This window comes from Lepeophtheirus salmonis, chromosome 14 (assembly GCF_016086655.4).
Source record: "Lepeophtheirus salmonis chromosome 14, UVic_Lsal_1.4, whole genome shotgun sequence".
Classification (NCBI taxonomy): domain Eukaryota; kingdom Metazoa; phylum Arthropoda; class Copepoda; order Siphonostomatoida; family Caligidae; genus Lepeophtheirus; species Lepeophtheirus salmonis.
This window is the reverse complement of record NC_052144.2, coordinates 11,544,043-11,565,859: the sequence shown is the minus strand read 5'-3', so window position 1 is coordinate 11,565,859 and position 21,817 is coordinate 11,544,043. Positions and strand designations below refer to the sequence as shown.

The 21,817-nt window shown below is 28.0% G+C and overlaps 1 protein-coding gene across 1 annotated transcript; it reads left to right on the top strand.

The window, feature by feature from the left end:
- The first annotated feature begins 21,074 nt into the window (after positions 1-21,074).
- LOC121129411 (uncharacterized) lies at positions 21,075-21,470 on the top strand. The gene has a single exon (XM_040725134.1). It carries the CDS (start codon positions 21,075-21,077, stop codon positions 21,468-21,470), a length of 396 nt encoding a protein of 131 aa, XP_040581068.1.
- The last annotated feature ends 347 nt before the right edge of the window (positions 21,471-21,817 follow it).

Here is a 21,817-nt window from a genome sequence, read left to right as displayed (position 1 = left end):
GACCAAAAACATTTTTTTACTATAAAACAGATATTCTTAATACCACCATCAATTTTTTACATACTGTATAAGAAAAAATTTTAAAAGCTTAAAAATATCGCTATGCAACTTAAAGTTGAAATAATTTAAAAATCTGATTTCTAGATGTTCATTTTTTTCTAGATTGAATAAGAAATTAAATAAAAGATATGTTCCTTACTGCTGTCCTTTCCATTTTTAATTAATTGATAAACTCTTATGAAGTATTCAGTGAATTTCATTAATACAAATCTAAACAGTTCATATTTACAATAATCTTCACATTTTCAGCAATTATAATGATGCAAAGATTAGAAATGAGATTAAATCAGATAAAAATGCATGTCTGCGAGTTTAAAATACAATAAAACAAGTTTATAGACACTATGAACGCATATTTTGGGAAGATACATCAAAAGAATCTTTGTTTTATTCCTGTTTTTGTTGGGCATGCATTTCTTTCCATTATTTCATTCTCAATATCCATCAGAAAGAAATATGTATTTATCAATTATAAAGTAAAAATAAAAAAAATGAACAAGTAAAGATTCAAAATATTTTTTTATGCATTTAAATGCATAAAAAATATATAAGTGGTTATAAGTGGATATATTAAGTGGTTATACAATATTTTCTTTTTTATGCATAAAAATTGTTGTTTTAATTATTTTACAGGGGTTGGAAAAAAATGTGGACTGAATTACAGATTTTAGATATATGTCAATAATTTCATTTTTTGAAAAAATACTTTTGAATTTTTTTTGTGTACAAAACTTTGAGACACGACCTTCGTGAACATGTTCACTCAATATGGTCACAGCTATCCTGATTGTCCCCTTGCCCAGGTCACACACGTTAGAGAGGCGATTCATGGATTTTGTAGGGTCTTCTTTCATCTTGTTCTTCAGGTCTCCTAGAAACTCAGAATCCCCTATCAAGCTGTGTCCCCCACTTCATTCTTTCCTTGAGATGTCTTTCCTATCCTTTTTCATCATGGCCATATTGAAAATGTGGCTTTTGGAGCACTTCACAATGTCCATAATCTCGACTATCTCAGTTTTGATTACATAAGGTCTGAGATCCTCTGCTTTTTTGCTTCTTGCTCGCTCATGATGAAAGATTTGAGAAATGTTTATTTTTGTTTACTTATGCGAAAAGGACAGGAGATTCGGAATATACAGGAAAAAATTACAAGACCTCTCTATTTTAATAACATAATTAGCATATATTAACAGTCCCGGTTTTGCTTCCGAACCCTGTAATTATATGAGAAGATATTGTTTTATTGTCCATTTTATATAAATTGTAAGACCTAAGAATTTATTAAATATTTTAATATCTAATCTTGTTTGTGTGATAACTGAAACCAAATTGGATGAATTCTATTAATTAGAAATAAAGAAACCAATTGCTCTAATTTTATCAATTTAGAAAAAATTATTGATTTATTTTTCCCCTAACTTATGGAAATACTTACATTTTTTAATCAAATGTAAAGAAAAAACAAAAAAAACAAGCAAGACATTGGAAACAGTAATCATTAATTTTGGATATACTCACTTTTCATATGATATATAAAAAAGGATATTGTCATCAAAGTAACATTCAGTAGTAAATTGAATCGTGTAAAAATAAAATCATTTTTAATGTCCTCATGGTTTTTCTTGCATTCACCTGCATTCCTTATTCTCCTCTTCTACCTCTATTTTATTCTGTTTTTAAAATATTTATCCATTTAGGATATATTTTTTTTAATATTTTAATTTTTATTGTATTAATCTTCATCTTATTTTTAAACATTATAAGAAATATTTCGTTTAATGTAGCAATAGTTACATCCCTGATGTATATGCATTTTTAAAATTCATTGTTTCTCCTGAATTCGTTCATATTATTTATTTATTCTATGGGTGAATATTAAAAAGGATATTGAATGAAAAAAAAACACACGATAATTTATTTATTTAGATATATTTTTTGTTCCTAAAGTATTTTTTAAAATGAATTAATACAACTTCTTTTTTAGATTATTAATTTAAAGGTTTAAAATAATTTTTAATCGTTTTATAATTATCTATATAACAACTATAAAGCTTATATAATTTGAAATATGTATATATAAAAGATTTGATAAATGTTTCATAAAAAATAAGAGTTAAATAAAAGTTATTCACTCAAAAGTTAAAAACTCAACGTATAAAAAGTGTGAAATGAATTTTTTTAATAAGTAAAAGTATCACTAAAAGTGATAACTAATTTATATTATAAGATAATTAGTACTTCTTCAAGATTGGATAACAAAATATCAAATTATAGTTTTTTCTAATTTATAAAGTCTAAATTTTATAAATATAATATATCTAATGAATTAATGTATATATTTTATATAAATGGTTTCTTATCATTTTAAATTAAATATTTTTTTTTAATTAACCTACTTCAAATTGGATTACAAAAGGGCAAAATTCACATTTTTGACTACATCTGTTCAAAGGTTATACAACAATTAGTGAAATAAAGAGTACACGATCCATATTTTTACAAGTAGCGGTAACGATACTTTTTTTTATCATTAGAGCTACGAGTATACCAACATCTATGGAGGGTCCATGAATTCATTCCTTCAATGGAATTACCAGGATAAAGTCTGCTGAGGGTAGAACACCTTACATATATCATTACAGAAAATGACAGAAAATGATAAAGTGACGTTATTTGGATTCTGATTTTAAGGTAAATCTTATGTAGATTAAAAATATCAATAAGACAAGGCCTCAAAACTGGAGTTGAATCCAGAAAATTAACATTTAACAGCATTAAAGGTGATAACTTCATATTCTTTCAACTCCATGTATGAGACTTTAGTAGTATGGGAACTTTACACTTTTTAGTAATGATTTATTCCTTAATTTGGTGATTTTTATTTATCTTGTGTTAGTGAACACATAAGTACATAAAAATTTACTATACTATATTATGAGTTTCAGGTTTAAAATTATTTGTCCATAATTCATTGTTCTTGGGCAGTTTTATTAAAAAATAGAAAATGACGTTGGACGAAAATAAGATAAAAAATTCAAAATTTTTTGAGTAGATGACAGAGATATTTCAGTTTAACATCGATTAAAATTGTCAAATATTTAACATATGTAATCAAATCTAAAGAAAAATTATATTAAACTTTTTTATCTATGTCCAATATTACATTAGATTCTTTTTTTTTTCACCAGAAAAAAAAATTAAGGAAATTTCACCATTTTTTAATTTTTGTCCATAATTAAGAAAACAAATTTCTTATTTTTTAAGACGCCAGTCACGTTTTTATTTATAATTCAAGCTTTATCTCAGTCCTTTTAAAAAAAAAAAAAAATTATTTTTTGGGTAAAGAATTAGCTTACTTTATATCATCCCCCACCCCCACCCCCACAAAAATGGCCACCTCCGTGTCTAAGCCTTAACAGGTTAAAAAAGACACCTATGCAAAAATTCTTGTTTCACAAACCTAATGGTGTGGTTGCAGATAAAAGACACATAACAGAGATAATACACGCAACATCTCAACATATGTACCCTGAAAATATTCACTCATGTTTGTTGTTTAAAAAATGCAATTTTTTATTTATCAATCAATATTAAGCCCCCTCATTGTAGTATAAAACTACAACATCTCTATCTTAAAGTCCGCTTTACCCGAGGTGTATCCCTTTTCTACCGATTCCAAGTGATCTTTTCCTACTGATAAGATACCATAAGAAGCTACTACTGAATACTTATGCTGTAAATTTTTAATTGTTTTTCAGTAACATTACTTCAATTATAAATGTTCCTTTATAAGACTTAAGTCAATATGTAGATACTTTTTGAGATCAATAAATGTATTGTCAACCCGAAATATAATATATTATATAAACTTGTTACTTAACAACTATCAAAGTTTAATTATTTAAGCATGTGGATATAAAACTTGTTTTCTATTTAACACACATTTCACGGAAGATCTTATTTCACTTTTTATCATATTTGATTGAAGAGGTAATCATCAAGACATTCAAGTTTTTATCACAAGGGATAACAGTGCCACTAAAGATCATTATAAAATCATATATTTGTAGAAAAGTAAACCGAACATACGATGCTGAGGAAATTAATGTAGGAGATATATATTTTATGAGCAATATGTAATAAGTAAATAGAGAAATTGCCAAACTTCATTGGGTATTTCCATTCTATAAAGGGATTAGCCTACGTTGAAACGACAATTTTTCATATTTTTGGAGTCAAATACATTTTTTCAATGGTTAACTTTAAAAAAATTCAAACACACTATATATGAAAGAAAAAAAAATTAAGTTGATAAAACTATTCTTATAATTTTTTGTTGAAAATAATTTTATGAGGTAAAAAACGTTTCATATAGTCAACATAATTATTACAATTCAATTTTGGATTTTTATATTCTAATTAATAATTTTATGAGGTAAAAAAACGTTTCATATAGTCAACATAAGTATTACAATTCAATTTTGGATTTTTTATATTCTAATTAATAATTAATTTCTCCTGTTTTATCATGAAAAATATAATATAATCTATCCACTATTACCAACAACAATAGTTTTTTTAGTTTTGGAAAATTAGTTATATTTTCGTATAAAAAAGTATGTATGATTATCCTCTTTTTTTTTAAAGCTATGTATATAAACGAAATCCTTAATGCCACAAATTTTCAACTCTATAGTTTGAAAATTAAAACGAAGTTTGAAAACTTAGATTTTTTTTTTTACTTTTTTATATAATATATGGTTTGTTACGCTAACTGGTTTCTCTTTAATGATTTATTATGCTTTCCTATAACTGTTTTGGGTTATAATTAGGGCTGGCATGGTACGCTAAACCCACGGTTCGGTAAAATATTTTGTAAAGTGTTTTTTTAAATGAATTACTGTAGTTTTTCATTTTTTTCGGATATTTTATTCATTAATAATTTATAATTTAAACCAGAGTAAAACATTCATCTTCAAAAGGACCGACCCTGAAAATGTTTTTCTAATAATATATGTTTTTGACTAAGTAGCTTTTCGATAGAACAAAGAAAAATACTAAACTTTAAAAAAATAAAAAGTGATTTTTTTTTTCATGATGAAGTCCTAATATCATATGTTATAAAATAAAATTGCTCGCAAAAATTCTAAATCTCTAGCACAACCTTTTCACAAAGCACCCTTCAGGTTTTGGTAGCCTTAAATGAAATAATATACTTTTTTTTTCTTGTGCAAATGATCTTGTTTCTACGTAATTCTATACCGGGCCATGCAAAATTATTTACCGATGATGTACGTATACTTTTTATGAGGTTTTGTGGCAGCCAATCTGATTGTTTCGTATTTTTACTGTTAAAATAAACAAAAATCCTTCCTGTGAGAGCGTAACAACTTCCACACGTGAAACCATGTCCCATCAGGAAACAAGGAGGATCGAAATTGCAGCCCTCCTCATTGTTCCTCATAACAACATTAAGTAACAGGTTGGGGCCTTGTTGCAGACAATTTACAACGTTTCCAAGTGCTTGGAGGCTGGGGGGATCTCAAGTATTCCCCTGGGGCGGGCAGGAAGTCCACTGTCTCAACAAGGCAAGTAAAGGCAGTGTTCAAGAGGACTCCCAACAGATCCATTGCCCACATGGCCAGAAAGATGGGAACGTCGCTATCAACTGTTTCAAGGGCATTGAAAAGGGCTGGAGGAAAGTCCCTGAGGCGTACTGAGCGCCCTCTGCTAACTGAACGTCAGCGAGAAGTCAGACTTGAGCGAGCCAAGAAAATCTTGAATGATATCAAGAGCTCATCTGGACGCATCATCATTTTTTCAGATGATAAACTTTTACGGTCGATCCTGTTTTCAACAGGCAAAATGACCGTGTTGTGAGCTTTGGAGATGTTTGGAGATACAACAAGAAGGCCATGAAGCCGATATGGTTCTCCACTGGCTCAGATTAACAGTGGAGGATTATGTGAAGATTCTGGCGTCCAAGGTCCTTCTGTGGATCAAATCCATAGTCGGCAACTCTTCTTGGTTTTTTCAACAAGATGGAGAACCCGCCCACGCTTCCAAGAAAGCTCAGGAGTGGCTCAAGGACAACATGAACTTTTGGCCAAGGACTAATGTCCCCCTCAGAGCCCAGATCTAAACCACTAGACTTCCCTATCATTTTTTCTAAATTGATAAAATTAAAGCAATTGGTTTCTTTATTTCTAATTAATAGTATTCATCCAATTTTGTTTCAGTTATCACACAAATGAGATTAGATATTAAAATATTTAAAAAATACTTAGGTCTTACAATTTATATAAAATGGACAATAAAACAATATCTTCTCATATGTGTACAGGGTTCGGAAGCAAAACCCAGGACTGTTAATAAATGCTAATTATGTTATTAAAATAGAAAAGTTTTGTAATTTTTTCCTGTATATTCCGAATCTCCTGTCCTTTCGGCATAAGCAAACAAAAATAAACATTTTTCAAATCTTTCATCATGAGTGAGCAAGAAGCAAAAAACAGAGGATCTCAGACCTTATGTAATCAAAATTGAGCTGGTCGAGATTATGGACATTTTTAAGTGCTCCAGAAGCCTCATTTTCAAAATGGACATGATTACATGGATGGAAAAGACCTCTCAAGGAAAGAACGACGTGGGGGACACAGCTTGAAAGGGAATTTTGAGGTTTTGGGGGACCCTAAGAAGAAGATAAAGGACACAAAATCCATGAATCGCCTATCTAACAAGTTTGACGTTGATGAGGACACAATGAGGAAAGCTGTGAAGGAGGACTTGGGGTTATCCTCTTACACAAAGAACCCACGCCAACTATTGATGGAAAGGAGACTGGAGACGTGCAAGAAAGTTCGTGTGTGGATCAATGGAAATATATCCACAGTATTAAAAAAATACTAACGAGAAGATTGTCACCGTGGACCAAGTCTACAACCGTCAAAACGACCGTGGGATTGGGGGATCATCAGAGAAGGTGACAATGGTCATTGGGTCGTGGCGTCCGACGGTAAGGAGATGCCTCAATTCAAAGGAGGCCTAATAGAAGGTGGTGAGGTTCTCCATTCGGCCATGGTTCAAAACCACCTACCCAGAGGACAACTATGTGTGTAACCATGGTGTACCCTCACACACTTTGCCTAAATGTCAGAAATTCTGAATATCATTTTCGCCGGATTCATATTTCATACTTTAAAAGTGTTTATTTATAAATACTTTGAATTTAAATGCATGAAAAAAATTATTTTTAATTTTTTCTTGTTCATTTTTACTTGTTAATTGATAAATACATCATTCTTACCGATGAATATTGACAATGAAATATTTGGAGAAAACGTTTGTTCAACAAAAACAGGAATAGAAGTAAGATTATTCTCTTGCATCTTCCCAAAATATGCATTCAAAGTGTCTTTAAACTTGTTTTAATGTATTTTAAACTCGCAGACATTCCTTTTTATCAGATTTTATCTCATTTCTAATCTTTGCGTCATTATAATTGCTGAAAATGTGAAAATTATTGTAAATATGAACTGTTTAGATTGAAGACAAACATGTTCAAACACGTCTCCACAATGTAAAATTGTCTTACATTCATTTTGTTCCTAAGGACTTTTTATTTGCTTTATTTACTCATTTTAATGTTATGATAAGTTAAATAAAGTAATTTACTATTTAATTTTTTATTCATATGTATATAAATCTATATGTCTACCCCTAATTTCCACGGATATGTTTACGGACAGTTTAAAATTTAAAAAAAAATAGATATTGATAAATTCCTTACAAATTATTGAAGAAATATACATATTAATGGAATTGTGTTGTGTTGACTTTAATTGAGGGAGTCAACTCATAATAAATATCTCTCTTCATAGAACAAAAATCCTCATACAGCTTGTTATTAATTAGGACAGCACACCAAACCACAATAATTGCGTAATATTTTGTCAACCAATCAAACTAAACTAATTTTAAGTTTAAATTAAAATGCATTGAAATAAAACCAATTAAACGTTCTTTTAAATTACAAAATTGTGTATTATTCTTGGCTCTGATCTGATATATTCAAATATTTTATTCAAGAGTGCATCAAATATTATTTTAAACACATATTTATTTCAGTATAGTATATTTCTATTCTAACGCTCAAAACTAGGAACAATTATTAATGAAGGATTAAGTTATGTCAAAATACTTAAATAGTTTATACAAAAAAATATTAATATTTTTAACATGGATAAATTCCCATTATAATAAATACGGAAGACAAGATTACAACGCACGCCCATGGTGTTGTCCAAGCATAATAAGAATAAGATTAAATTAAGATATAAAAAGAAAAGATAAATTATATTTCAATCACAGATTCATTTTTATACATCAACAAGAAACATGTTTGCCAAAATTCTCATTGCTTGCCTTGCCGTCAGCATTGCATTGGTCTCCAGTGCCCCAAATCCTCCTCCTTCCTACTATCCTTATCCTCCTCCCCCACCTCCTCCACCAGCACCAGTAAGCTATGGTTACAACTACGGTGTTGTTGATGATGAATCTGGAGTAAACATGTCTGCTGACGAACTCGCTGAAAACGGTGTCGTGTCTGGATCGTACAAGGTTGTTCTTCCTGATGGTCGCATGAAGATTGTCACTTATACCGTTGAAGGAGACAGTGGATTCGTTGCTGATGTTCAATTTGAGGAGGCTCTTGCCCCAGCTGCTCCTGCTCCCGCTCCATATCCCAAATACGCCCCATACCCTGCTTAAGAAATAAGACTTATTATATATTATTTATAGATTCTAATAAATGATACACTCAAAACTGTTTTAATTTTATGTTGTGTTATCTAAACTATTAATTTTGTAAACTAAATTAAACAATCCCTACAGAGATTCACTCAAAAGTTAAAAACTCAACTTATAAAAAGTGTGAAATGAGTTATTTTAATAACTAACAAAAAAAATTATTGTTAAGGTCACTTGGAGTAAGAAACATTAACTACACAATGACAGATTTGTCATGTAGGTTTGAAAGCATCATTTGTAGTTAATGACAATTTAGACTTATTGATAAGTACATTATTTTTTTATATTTCATGAGTTAAGTAAAAATAACTTAAGGTGTTTTTTTTGCAAAATCATTTTACCATGTTTAAAAAATACAACATGCTCCTTATATATACTACTCTATAGATTTTGTTAAATTTGGAACTTTTTTAAAACAAATTTAGATATATGTTGAACTATTATTATTATATTAGTTTTCTCATTTACTGGGAATTATTATTTTTTTTTTTAATTTCGAGATCTCCTTAGTATTTGTATAATTACTCGTCAAATATAGATTTTATTCTTTCATTTTAAAAAGAAATTCTAAGTTAGTCTTAGCCATATATTCTTCCTCATATATTTTTATTATCATATCTAATAGGGGGCAGATTTATTATTTTATTTTGTTTTTAAGCTAACACGTCCTAATTCAAACTCCAACAAAAAAAAAAGTGGGTAGTGATGAATACCTAATTGAACTATAATAATTGATATTTTACAAATACTTGAAGTTTGTTATAAAGTGATAACTAATTTATATTATAAAATAATTAAATGGAGTACTTCTTCAACAATTGATAACAAAATATGAAATTATAATTTTTTTGAATATATAAATTCTAAATTTTGACAAAATATAAATGTTTATAATTAATTAATATATATATTTAATATAAATGGTCTCTTATTAATTTTAATTATATAATTTTTAAATTAGCCTACTTCAAATTGGATAAAAAATGGAAGAAATTCACTTTTTTTTAGATTTTGATAATACATTTTCGACTTTATATACAACAATTAGTGAAACAAAAAGAACACCATCATAATTTTAGAAGTAGTAGTAGCAAAATTTACAAATAGCTACGAGTATATAAACAACTATGCAGGGTCCATGAATTCATTCTTTCAACTTAATTAACAGGGTAAAGTCGGCTAAGGGAAGAACACGTTACATATGTCATTAGACGAAATGACAGAAAATGATAAAGTGACGTTATTTGCATTTTGATTATAAGGTAAATCTTATGTAGATTAAAAATATCAATAAGACAAGGCCTCAAAATTGGAGTTGAATCCAGAAAAATGACACTTTAACAGCACTAAAGGGGATAACTTCATAATCTTTCAAATCCATGTATGAGACTTTAGTAGTATGGGAACTTTAAAGTTTTTTGTAGTGATTTATTCCTTAATTTGGTGGTTTTTATATATCCTTTATTAGTGAACTTTGAATTTAAATTTTATTGCAAATACTTAACAGTATGCGCCTCAATCCTAAAATCAGAATATATGCGATAATTTATTCATCATTATGTTGTCTTTTTTAAAATAACCCATTTATTTAAAAAATTAAAGTTAATATTTAGTAAATTTAATAAATTGTTTTACTTCAGATTCGTTCCTTTCTTTATCAATTTGATTTATTCGATTCTTCTTTTTTCTATGTGAACACTGGGATGAACAATATTGTAGTTATTGATAGGTTACCTGGCGTTGCTCAGGTGACGGAGGGAGGTGGAAATCACATTGATAATGGTTAATAAAAGTTTTGTTTTGAAAAATGTGTCTATATATTTTAAGAAATGTATTATTATTAATTTAAATAAACAAAATTATTAATAAAATTTAAATAACATACTAATTTATTAATAAAAATGTAAAGCTAATAAATTAATCTTTTATTTTTGTCAAATAAATACGTAATCGAAGTTCACTAAAAATTTAAAAAAACTATTTTGCACTAATTTTGCAAAAAAAAAGTAGTTAATATCATTGTAAAAAGGAGGACAAACATTCTAAGTTTTTTTTGTACTTGCAAAACCAAACAATTTATGGGGAATAATGTCGTTAAAAAGAATAACTTTCACTAAAAGGGTAATTTTTACAAATATAGCAAAAATTAGTGTATAAAATGCTCCAAAATTTGAAAATACTATATATATACTTTTTTCTTGATAATTATTTTTTCTAAACTAGAAAAGGCAAACATATTTATAATCAATAAATAAATAAATAAGTCCATATAAATTATAAAATACACGTAAGCACATATAAATTAAATATAATATATTGTGAGTTTAAATTATAAAATTATCTATGCAAAATGCATTGTTGTGGAGCAGTTAAAAAAAAATGAAAATGACGTTTGTAAAAAATAAGATAAAAAAATTGGAAATTTTTTCAGTAAATGACAGATATTTCAGTTTAACGTCAAATATATAACATAAGTAAACCAATTTCCAGAAAAAATTAAACAAAAACTTTTTCAATCTATGTCCAATTTTACATTAACTCATTTTTTTCACAAGAAAAAAACAACTTTAATTTTCACAAGCTTTTCATTTTTGCCCATAATTTAGAAAACCTTTTTTTTTTTTTTTTTTTTCAAGAGGCGAGACACTTTTTCATTAATAATTCAAGCTTTATAAAGTCTCATACCATTCCTAAAAAACTATTTTTCTTTTTTGGGTAAAAAATTAGCTTACTTTATTTCATCCCTCCCCCTCCTTCACAAAAATGGCCACCTCCGTCTCAGCCTTAACAGGTTAAAAAAAGACACCTATGCAAAAATTCTGGTTTCACAAACCTAATGGTGTGGTCACAGATAAAAGACACATAACAGAGATAATACACGCAACATGTGTTCATCACCCTTCCACCGATTCCAAGTGACTTTTTCCGCCTTATCAGATACCATAAGAAGCTACTATTGAATACTTATTCTGTTAATTTTTAAGTGTTTTTCAGTAACATTACTTCAATTATTAATGTTCCTTTTGAATACTTTAGTCAATACGTAGATGTTTTTTTAGATCAATAAATGTATTGTCAACCAGAATTATATTATATTATTTATTATAAAATAAATTAGCATGTTATTGAATCTTAAATACATTCTAGGAACACAAAATTGTTAAAAAGATAAATTTTTTATATTATATTTCTTTCTTTCTTATCATATCTTATTAATATTTATTCATAATTTAAAGGTTTCCAAGCAATATTGAACTTATATAGAATTTAGAAACATATTCTAAATTTTTGAAGTTTTCTCTGTAAAAATAATAAATTATTGTACATATGGTTACATATGTATTAATTACTTAATTCTTACCTGTTGAAAATTGACTATCAAATAGTGGAAGCACACGCATGCCCAACGAAAACAGGAATGGGCGTAATATTTTTCTGTTGTATCCTCTCAAAAATACTTAGTATGTAGTATCTGTGATGTTTTTTTATATTTTTAAAACTCGCAGAAATGCACATTTAATCTACATTCATTTCATTCTAATCTTTGTGTCAATATAATTGACAAAATTATAAATATATGATGTTGTTAATTATTAAGTTGTAATAAGTTGAAATGAATAAATTTATTTATTAACTATATACTTACATACCTATTTATATGAATTTCATTTGTTTTTTATTTGACATTTTTACCTTCACGTTTATTATTTAAAAAGAAAAAATATAAATACAAAAAAAACTTTTGCTCAAACTATTGAAGAAACATACGTATAAAACACATGTGTGTTGTGTTGACTTCAATCAATTGAGTAGTGTCAAACAAAATATACTTCCTGAATAAATAAAAGAACATGAGTAGAAATTGTAAAGATTTGAAAATAAAATTAGGAAAAGAATCCACAGAACTCAAATCATTTGTTGAGATTTGGTTATAAAAATTATGTTGACTAGAGTTTATTCACAATTTTAATATTAACTAGCCGTTTAAGTTCAAGTGAAAAACCATACAACTAAGTTATGTCAAAACAAAACTCAAATGAATAGTATTATAAATATTAATAATGTAAAGGATAGTTTAAAAAGAAACAAGTGTTCTTAAATATGCACTTAAATAAAATGAGTTACTTAAATTTCTGAAATAATTAAAGATGAAAAAACATATATATTTGCTACATGTAGTTATATGAACAGACTGCAAGAATGAATTAAATGAACTTTTAAATACACATTGAATTCAAAATTGTATTTCAATGAAAATGCTTAAATTGGCCAACATTTATTGATTAAGTATTGGGCATGTGACCAACTACTAAGCAAATAGTTAAAAAGTGAATATATATCACAACATTAATATTTTTTTAAAGGATAAATTCCCATTACAATATATACGGAAGAAAATATGAACACGCCCGCCTAAGTTGTTGTTAGGGTATTCTAAAAATAGGACTGATTTAAAAATAATATAAAAAGAAGAGAAAACCCATATTATGACCACAGATTCATTTCTAGACATCAACAAGAAACATGTTTGCCAAAATCCTCATTGCTTGCCTTGCCATCAACATAGCTTTGGTTGCCAGTGCTCCAAATCCTCCTCCTTCCTACTCTCCTTATCCTCCTCCCCCACCTCCTCCACCAGCACCAGTAAGCTATGGTTACAACTACGGTGTTGTTGATGATGAATCTGGAGTTAACATGTCTGCTGACGAACTTGCTGAAAACGGTGTCGTTTCTGGATCTTACAAGGTTGTTCTTCCTGATGGCCGCATGAAGATTGTCACTTATACTGTTGAAGGAGAAAGTGGATTCGTTGCTGATGTTCAATTTGAGGATGCTCCTGCCCCAGCTGCTGCAGCTCCCGCTCCATACCCCAAATACACTCCATACCCTGCTTGAAAAATAAGACTTATTATATTTTATTTATAGATTCTAATAAACGATACTCTCATAAGTATTTTAATTTTGTGTTGTATTTTATGCATTATTAATTTTTGTACTTCATGCGATTCATGGATTTTGTAGGGTCTTCCTTCATCTTGTTCTTCAGGTCTCCTAGAACCTCTGAATCCGCTATCAAGCTGGGTCACCCACTTCATTCTTTCCTTGAGATGTCTTTCCCATCCTTTTCATCATGGCCATATTGAAAATGAAGCTTCTGGAGCACTTCACAATGTCCATAATCTCGACTATTTTGACTATTTTGATGACATAAGGTCTGAGATCCTCTGCCTTTTTGCTTCTTGCTCACTCATGATGAAAGATTTGAAAAATGTTTATTTTTGTTTACTTATGCGAAAAGGACAGGAAATTCAGAATATACAAGGAAAAATTAAAAACCTCTCTATTTTAATTAAATAATTAGCATTTATTAACAGTCCAGGTTTTGCTTCCGAACCCTGTACACATATGAAAAGATAGTGTTTTATTGTCCATTTTATATAAATTGTAAGACCTAACTATTTTTTAAATGTTTTAATATCTAATCTCGTTTGTGTGGTAACTGAAACCAAATTGGATGAATTCTATTAATTAGAAATAAAAAAACCAACTGTTCTAATTTTATAAATTTAGAAAAAATGATTGAGTTATTTTTCCCTAACGTATGGAAATACTTACATTTTTAAATCAAATGTAAAGAAAAAAACAAAACAACAAGCTATACGTTAGAAACCGGACTCACTAATTTTGGATATACTCACTTTTCATATGTGATATATAAAAAAGGATATTGTTATCAAAGTAACATTCAGTAGTAAATTGAATCATGTAGAAACAAAACCATTTTTAATGTCCTCATTGTTTTTCTTGTATTCACCTGCACTCCTTATTCTCCTCTCACCTCTACCACCAGTAAGCTATGCTTATCACAACGCTATCTCTGAAAAGGAATCCAGAGTAGACATGTCTGTTGATGAACTCAGTTACAACGGTGCAATGTTTAATCTGGAGTGAACATGAATGTTACTCTTCCCGATGTTCGAGTAAAGACTGGTACTTACGTAGTTAATGGGGATAGTAGATTGCTTGCTGATGTTCCATTCAAGGCTGCTTCTATGCCCGGTACTTCAGAAAAAGAAAATTTTATTCTGTTTTTAAAATATTTATCCATTTAGGATATATTTTTTTTAATATTTTTATTTTTATTGTATTAATCTTCATCTTATTTTTAAACATTATAAGAAATATTTCGTTTATTGTAGCAATAGTTACATCCCTGATGTATATGCATTTTTATTAAACTTGTATGTTCACTATTATTTATAAGTTATTTTCAAATTCATTGTTTCTCCTGAATTCGTTCATATTATTTACCTAATCTATGGGTGAATATTAAAAAGGATATTGAATGAAAAAAAAAACTCGATAATTTATTTATTTAGATATATTTTTTGTTCATAAAGTATTTTTTAAAATGAATTAAACAATTTCTTTTTTAGATTATTAATTCAAAGGTTTAAAGTAATTTTTAATCGTTATATAATTAACTATATCACAACTATAAAGCTTATATAATTTGAAATATGTATATATAAAAGATTTGATAAATGTTTCATATAAAATAAGCGCTAAATAAAAGTTATTCACTCAAAAGTTAAAAACTCAACGTATAAAAAGTGTGAAATGAATTATTTTAATGACTAAAAGTGATAACTAATTTATATTATAAAATAATTAATACTTCTTCAAGATTTGATAACAAAATATCGAATTATAGTTTTTTTAATTTATAAATTCTAAATTTTATAAATATAATATATATAATGAATTAATGTATTTATTTTATATAAATGGTCTCTTATCATTTTCAATTAAATATTTTTTTTTATAACTAACCTACTTCAAATTGGATTATAAAAGGGGAAAATTCACATTTTCGACTACATATATTCAAAGGTTATACAACAATTAGTGAAATAACGAGCACACGATCCATATTTTTACATGTAGCGGTAACGATACTTTTTTTTTATCACTAAGAGCTACGAGTATATCAACATCTATGAAGGGTCTATGAATTCATTCTTTTAACAGAATTACCAGGATAAAGTCTGCTAAGGGAAGAACACGTTACATATGTCATTAGAGAAAATGACAGAAAGTGATAAAGTGACGTTATTTGCATTTCGATTATAAGGTAAATCTTATGTAGATTAAAAATATCAATAAGACAAGGCCTCAAAATTGGAGTTAAATCCAGAAAATGACATTTAACAGCATTAAAGGTGATAACTTCATATTCTTTAAAATCCATATATGAGTCTTTTAGTAGTATGGTAACTTTACATTTTTTAGTAGTGATCTAATCCTTAATTTGGTGGTTTTTATATATCCTTTGTTAGTGAACACATAAGCACATAAAAATTAAATATACAATATTGTGACTTTCAGTTATAACATTATTTGTCCATAATTAATTGTTCTCGGGCAGTTTTTTTTTTAAATAGAAAATGACGTTTGACGAAAAACAAAAAAAATAAATAAGAAATTTTTTGAGTAGATGACAGAGATATTTCAGTTTAACATCAATTAAATTTGTGAAATATTTAACATATGTAATCAAATCTATAGAAAAAGTTATATTTAACTTTTTTTATCTATGTCCAATATTACATTAAATTTTTTTTTTTTGACCAGAAAAAAAAATACAGCAATTTTCACCATTTTCTAATTTTTGTCCATAATTTAGAAAACAATTTTTTTCTTTTTTTAAGACGCCAGTCACTTTTTTATTTATAATTTAAGCTTTATCTAAGTCCTATTTAAAAAACAAAGATTTTTTTTGGGGTAAAGAATTAGTTTACTTTATATCATCCCCCCCCCTTCCACAAAAATGGCAACCTCCGTCTAAGCCTTAACAGGTTAAAAAAGACACCTTTGCAAAAATTCTGGTTTTACAACCCTAATGGTGTGGCCGCAGATAAAAGACACATAACACAGATAATACACGCAACATCGCAACATATGTATTCTGAAAATATGTACTGATGTTTGGTTGCTTAAAAAATGCAATTTTTTATTTATCAATCAATATTAAGCCCCCTCATTGTAGTATAAAACTACAAAATCTCTATCTTAAAGTCTGCTATACCCGAATCACCCTTCTACCGATTCCAAGTGATCTTTTCCTCCAGATAAGATACCATAAGAAGCTACTACTGAATACTTATGCTATAAATTTTTAATTGTTTTTCAGTAACATTACTTTAATTATAAATGTTCAATTATAGGACTTAAGTCAATATGTAGATGCTTCTTGAGATCAATAAATGTATTGTCAACCCGAAATATAATATATTATTTAAACTTGTTACTTAACAACTATCAAAGTTTAATTATTTAGGCATGTGGACATAAAACTTGTTTTCTATTTAACACACATTTCATGGAAGATCATTTCACTTTTTCTCATATTTGATTGAAGAGGTAATCATCAAGACGTTCAAGTTTTTATCACAAGGGATAACAGTGCCACTAAAGATCATTATAAAATCATATATTTGTAGAAAAGTAAACCGAACATACGAAGCTGAGGAAATTAATGTAGGAGATATATATTTTATGAGTATTATATAATAAGTAAATAGAGAAATTACCAAACTTCAGTGGGTATTTCCACTCTATAAAGGGATTAGCCTACGTTGAAACGACAATTTTTCATATTTTTGGAGTCAAATACATTTTTAAAAAAAGAATCAAACACACTATATATGAAAGAAAAAAAAATTAAGTTGATAAAACTATTCTTATAATTTTTTGTTGAAAATAATTTTATGAGGTAAAAAAACGTTTCATATAGTCAACATAAGTATTAAAATTCAATTTTGGATTTTTTGTATTCTAATTAATAATTAACTACTAATCGTGTTTTATGATGAAAAATATAATATAATCTATTCACTATTACCAACAACAATAGTTTAGTAGTTTTGGAAAATTTGTTATATTTTCATATAAAAGAGTATGTATGATTATCCTTTTTTTTCTTAAGCTATGTATATAAACGAAATCCTTAATGCCACAAATTTTCGACTCTATAGTTTGAAAATTAAAACGAAGTTTGAAAACTTAGATTTTTTTTTTTACTTTTTTATATAATATATGGAATGTTACGCTAACTGGTTGCTCTTTAATGATTTATTATGCTTTCAGAAAACTGCTTTGGGTTATAATTAGGGCTGGAATGGTACGCTAAGCCCATGGTTCGGTAAAATATTTTGTAAAGTGTTTTTTAAATGAATTACTGTAGTTTTTCATTTTTTTCAGATATTTTATTCATTAATAATTTATTTACTGTACAAATAAACTCTATTTGAACAAACCTTTATATAAAATATACACTGTTATATAATATGATTATCGATAAATTTATATTTTTTTTGATATAAGCAGATCTTTTACACAGTTTTCAGTAACAATCAAAAAAATTAGCCGTCACATTGTCCCCAACTGTTGAAAAAATTATTTCACTTGATACTGATGTACTTGTAGTTGCAATGTATCGATAAGCTAATTTGGAAACATTTGAAAAAAAAATTAAATTATCCTTCCACCATACCACTGGATTGTCAATTGGGATTGATTTTATCCATTTGTAAGTAATTATCTCCTTCTTGTATTAACAAATACGTAAATTATTTACTTAAATAATAGAATAATTATGGATTAAAATCAAACGAGTTGAAACGAAGTAAATGAACTTTGAGGATTGTGAAGGTCATGAGTAGTTTGATGTAAAGTGGGTGAAATTAAAAACCGAAGTGACGAGCATTACCACGTTATTCAGAATAAAATTCATGATATCCACGGCCCGTCCATTGGGGCCATAGCTGGAGAGATTTGGGTCTAGATATTTTTGGTGAAGAAGGGGTTTATCATATCTAAAATTTTGTACGAATACCTTACAATTTGAATGATATAGATGATAAAATTATATTTAATCCTATTATTATGCATCAACAAAATTAAAAGAGGAGAAATGTTGATACTAACTTTTTAAATTGAATATCAGATAATAAAAAGTTTCATCATATATATTATTTTTTTAAACTATGTTTAATTTGGATACATTCATGAAAATGTTGCGGGGTAGTGCTCTAAAAATCAAAATTTTCACCATGTTTGTTTTAAGTAGTAGGCAAAATCGTTATTTTAATGTATTAAATTTTGACCATAAAATAATTAAAGCATTCGCATGCCCAACAAAAACAGGAATAGGTGTAATCTTCTTCTGTCGTATCCTCCCAATATACGCATTGATTATTATTTTTAAGCTGGTTTTACATAAGTATTTTTAGCTTGGATACATGTATATTTTATCTCCAATAAGTTTTAATTTTGGTGCCATAATAATTGTTGGAAATAATAATTATTATTATTTTAAATGTCAGAAATAATACAAATATTAACTGTTAAGGATTAACACAAAAATATTCTAACTCGATACTTTAAATGTTGATTGGTGATTTAGTTAATATATAATTTTTTATTTTACTAAATTATACAGTTTTTAAATATTAAAAAATGTATTCAAATACCTTTTTTTTATTCTTTTGAAGAAATCAATTGATAAAATGAATTAGTGATATGCCTCATTCTTTAATTATTAAAATAACTCCTGGTTACACTTTCATTGATTAGATACTCACTTAGAAGTGGCGGAGCAAAGTTCAGAATTTATTTGGCTCTTGCATTGGAAATGATCTATAATAACACGAAGAATGTCTTCTATTATTTTGTTTCAGGCCAGCAGAATGATTTTAATTCTCTTTCGAATCATTTTGCTAATCAAATCTTAGAATCAACACATACTAATCACATAAAGCCTTACATTTAACAATTTCATTATAATATAAGTGTATTATTAGATGAGGTAGAGATTTGATATATTTTTGTTTCTCTTCAATTTCTTCGTTACATTTTCCTTTATTTTATCAATATCATCACAATTAAATGCTTTCAAGATTTTTTTCAAGTTTTTACAGTATTGTATATTGTGTGTCTCTTTTATTTCTTCCTCCAGCTGGTCTTTTGCCCATCTATCGAGACCATGCTCACTCGATCTACCTGACTACTTTCGTCGACCAATGGTAGACGTGTTTTCAACATCTTGACCTTCTCTATCAAAATTTGATTGTCTTGTTCAAATTTACCTTTCGTAGGCACTTTTGTAACTTTTGGATGACTCGATCTTCAAAACCATAATTTGTGCGCCATGTTATGCTTAGATTTATTCAATAATTATGACGACGTAGTATTTTTTTTCTATACACAATTCTTTTATATAATATCATCAATTACCAATCACGACATTATATACACAATAATATATTATAATAACTCCTTTGTTTAGGTATCTTGTCCTTGAGGGAGCCACACACAAACCCGTTTATTAAATTACTCGAACCCCAACACCTAGTATTGGGATGTAAGTCCTTATGTCATCCACTTCCCAAATAGCTAATGGAAGAAAATTCACAGCTCCATTTCAAATAAACTTATAAAGAAGGCATACAATAAACAAAAAGAACAATAATAAATTATAAACGGTTAAGTACGTGAATATAGAAAAAGTCAACCTCTCTATACCGCACTACAGATTAGTGCGATTTTAATTTTGTCAGTTACAATATACAGAGTGTTCTAAATGAATAAACCTCAGGCAATTTATAGTTCATGGGGCAAACTCACCTTTGACTTTGTAATAGATCCTATTGTCAGAAGATTGTCGGTTTGAGTCAGATACATCATTATGATAAATAATAGTAAGATTGATTAATAACTTAGTCATTGATTAATGATAATTAATATACATTTAAGTAAAATAAATTTACTAATATTTTATTATGTATATACTTTTTGCTTCGTTAAATTATGTTCATCAATTCTAGGCAGGAGTTTATCAAAGATATTCATCAAAATTAATCTAATACATTGTACTACGTTAATTATTATACTCACTAAAAAAATTTAATGGAAGAATGGGTAAGTGACGAAATACTAAACCAAATACTAAAATAGTATACTTAAAATTATTAATACCTTTTAAGAAGGACAGTTTCCTATAACAATATACGGAAGAACAGATTAGAACGCACGCCCAAGGTGTTGTGGAACATAGTAAGAAAAGGAGTAATTTACAAATAATATAAAAGAATAGAAAACCCTTATTTTGACCACAGATTCATTTCTATACATCAACAAGAAACATGTTTGCAAAAATCATCATTGCTTGCCTTGCCGTCAACATTGCATTGGTAGCCAGTGTCCCAAATTCTCCACCTTCCTACTCTCCTTATCCTTCTCCTTCTTATTCTTCTTATCCTCCTCCCCCACCTCCTCCACCCCCACCAGCAAGCTATGGATATAACTATGGTGTTGCTGATGAAGAATCAGGAGTAAATATGTCTGCTGACGAACTCGCTGAAAACGGCGTCGTTTCTGGATCTTATAGGGTTGTTCTTCCCGATGGTCGTATGAAGGTTGTCACTTACACTGTTGAAGGAGATAGTGGATTCGTTGCTGATGTTCAATTTGAGGATGCTCCTGCCCCAGCCGCTCCTGCTCCCGCTCCATACCCCAAATATACCCCATATCCTGCTTAAGAAATAGGAATTATTATATTTTATTTATAGATTCTAATAAATGATACTCTCATAAGTATTTTAATTTTGTGCTGTGTTGTCTATATTTTTTATTTTTTGAACTAAATTCATCGTGCCTTAGAATTATAGACTTAAAAGGTGAAGGACGCACATTATATAAAGTGTTAAATCAGTAGGTTAATGAATTATTTATTTTAAGTATACATAGAGTAAGAAAAATAAAATACAAAATGGCGTGATCATGTACGATTATAAGGAAAAAACTGTGGTCTATTAAACTTTAAATTTATTAATTGCTACATTAATTTTGAATATTTTAAGTAATATAAAATTTAAAAATTTGTATT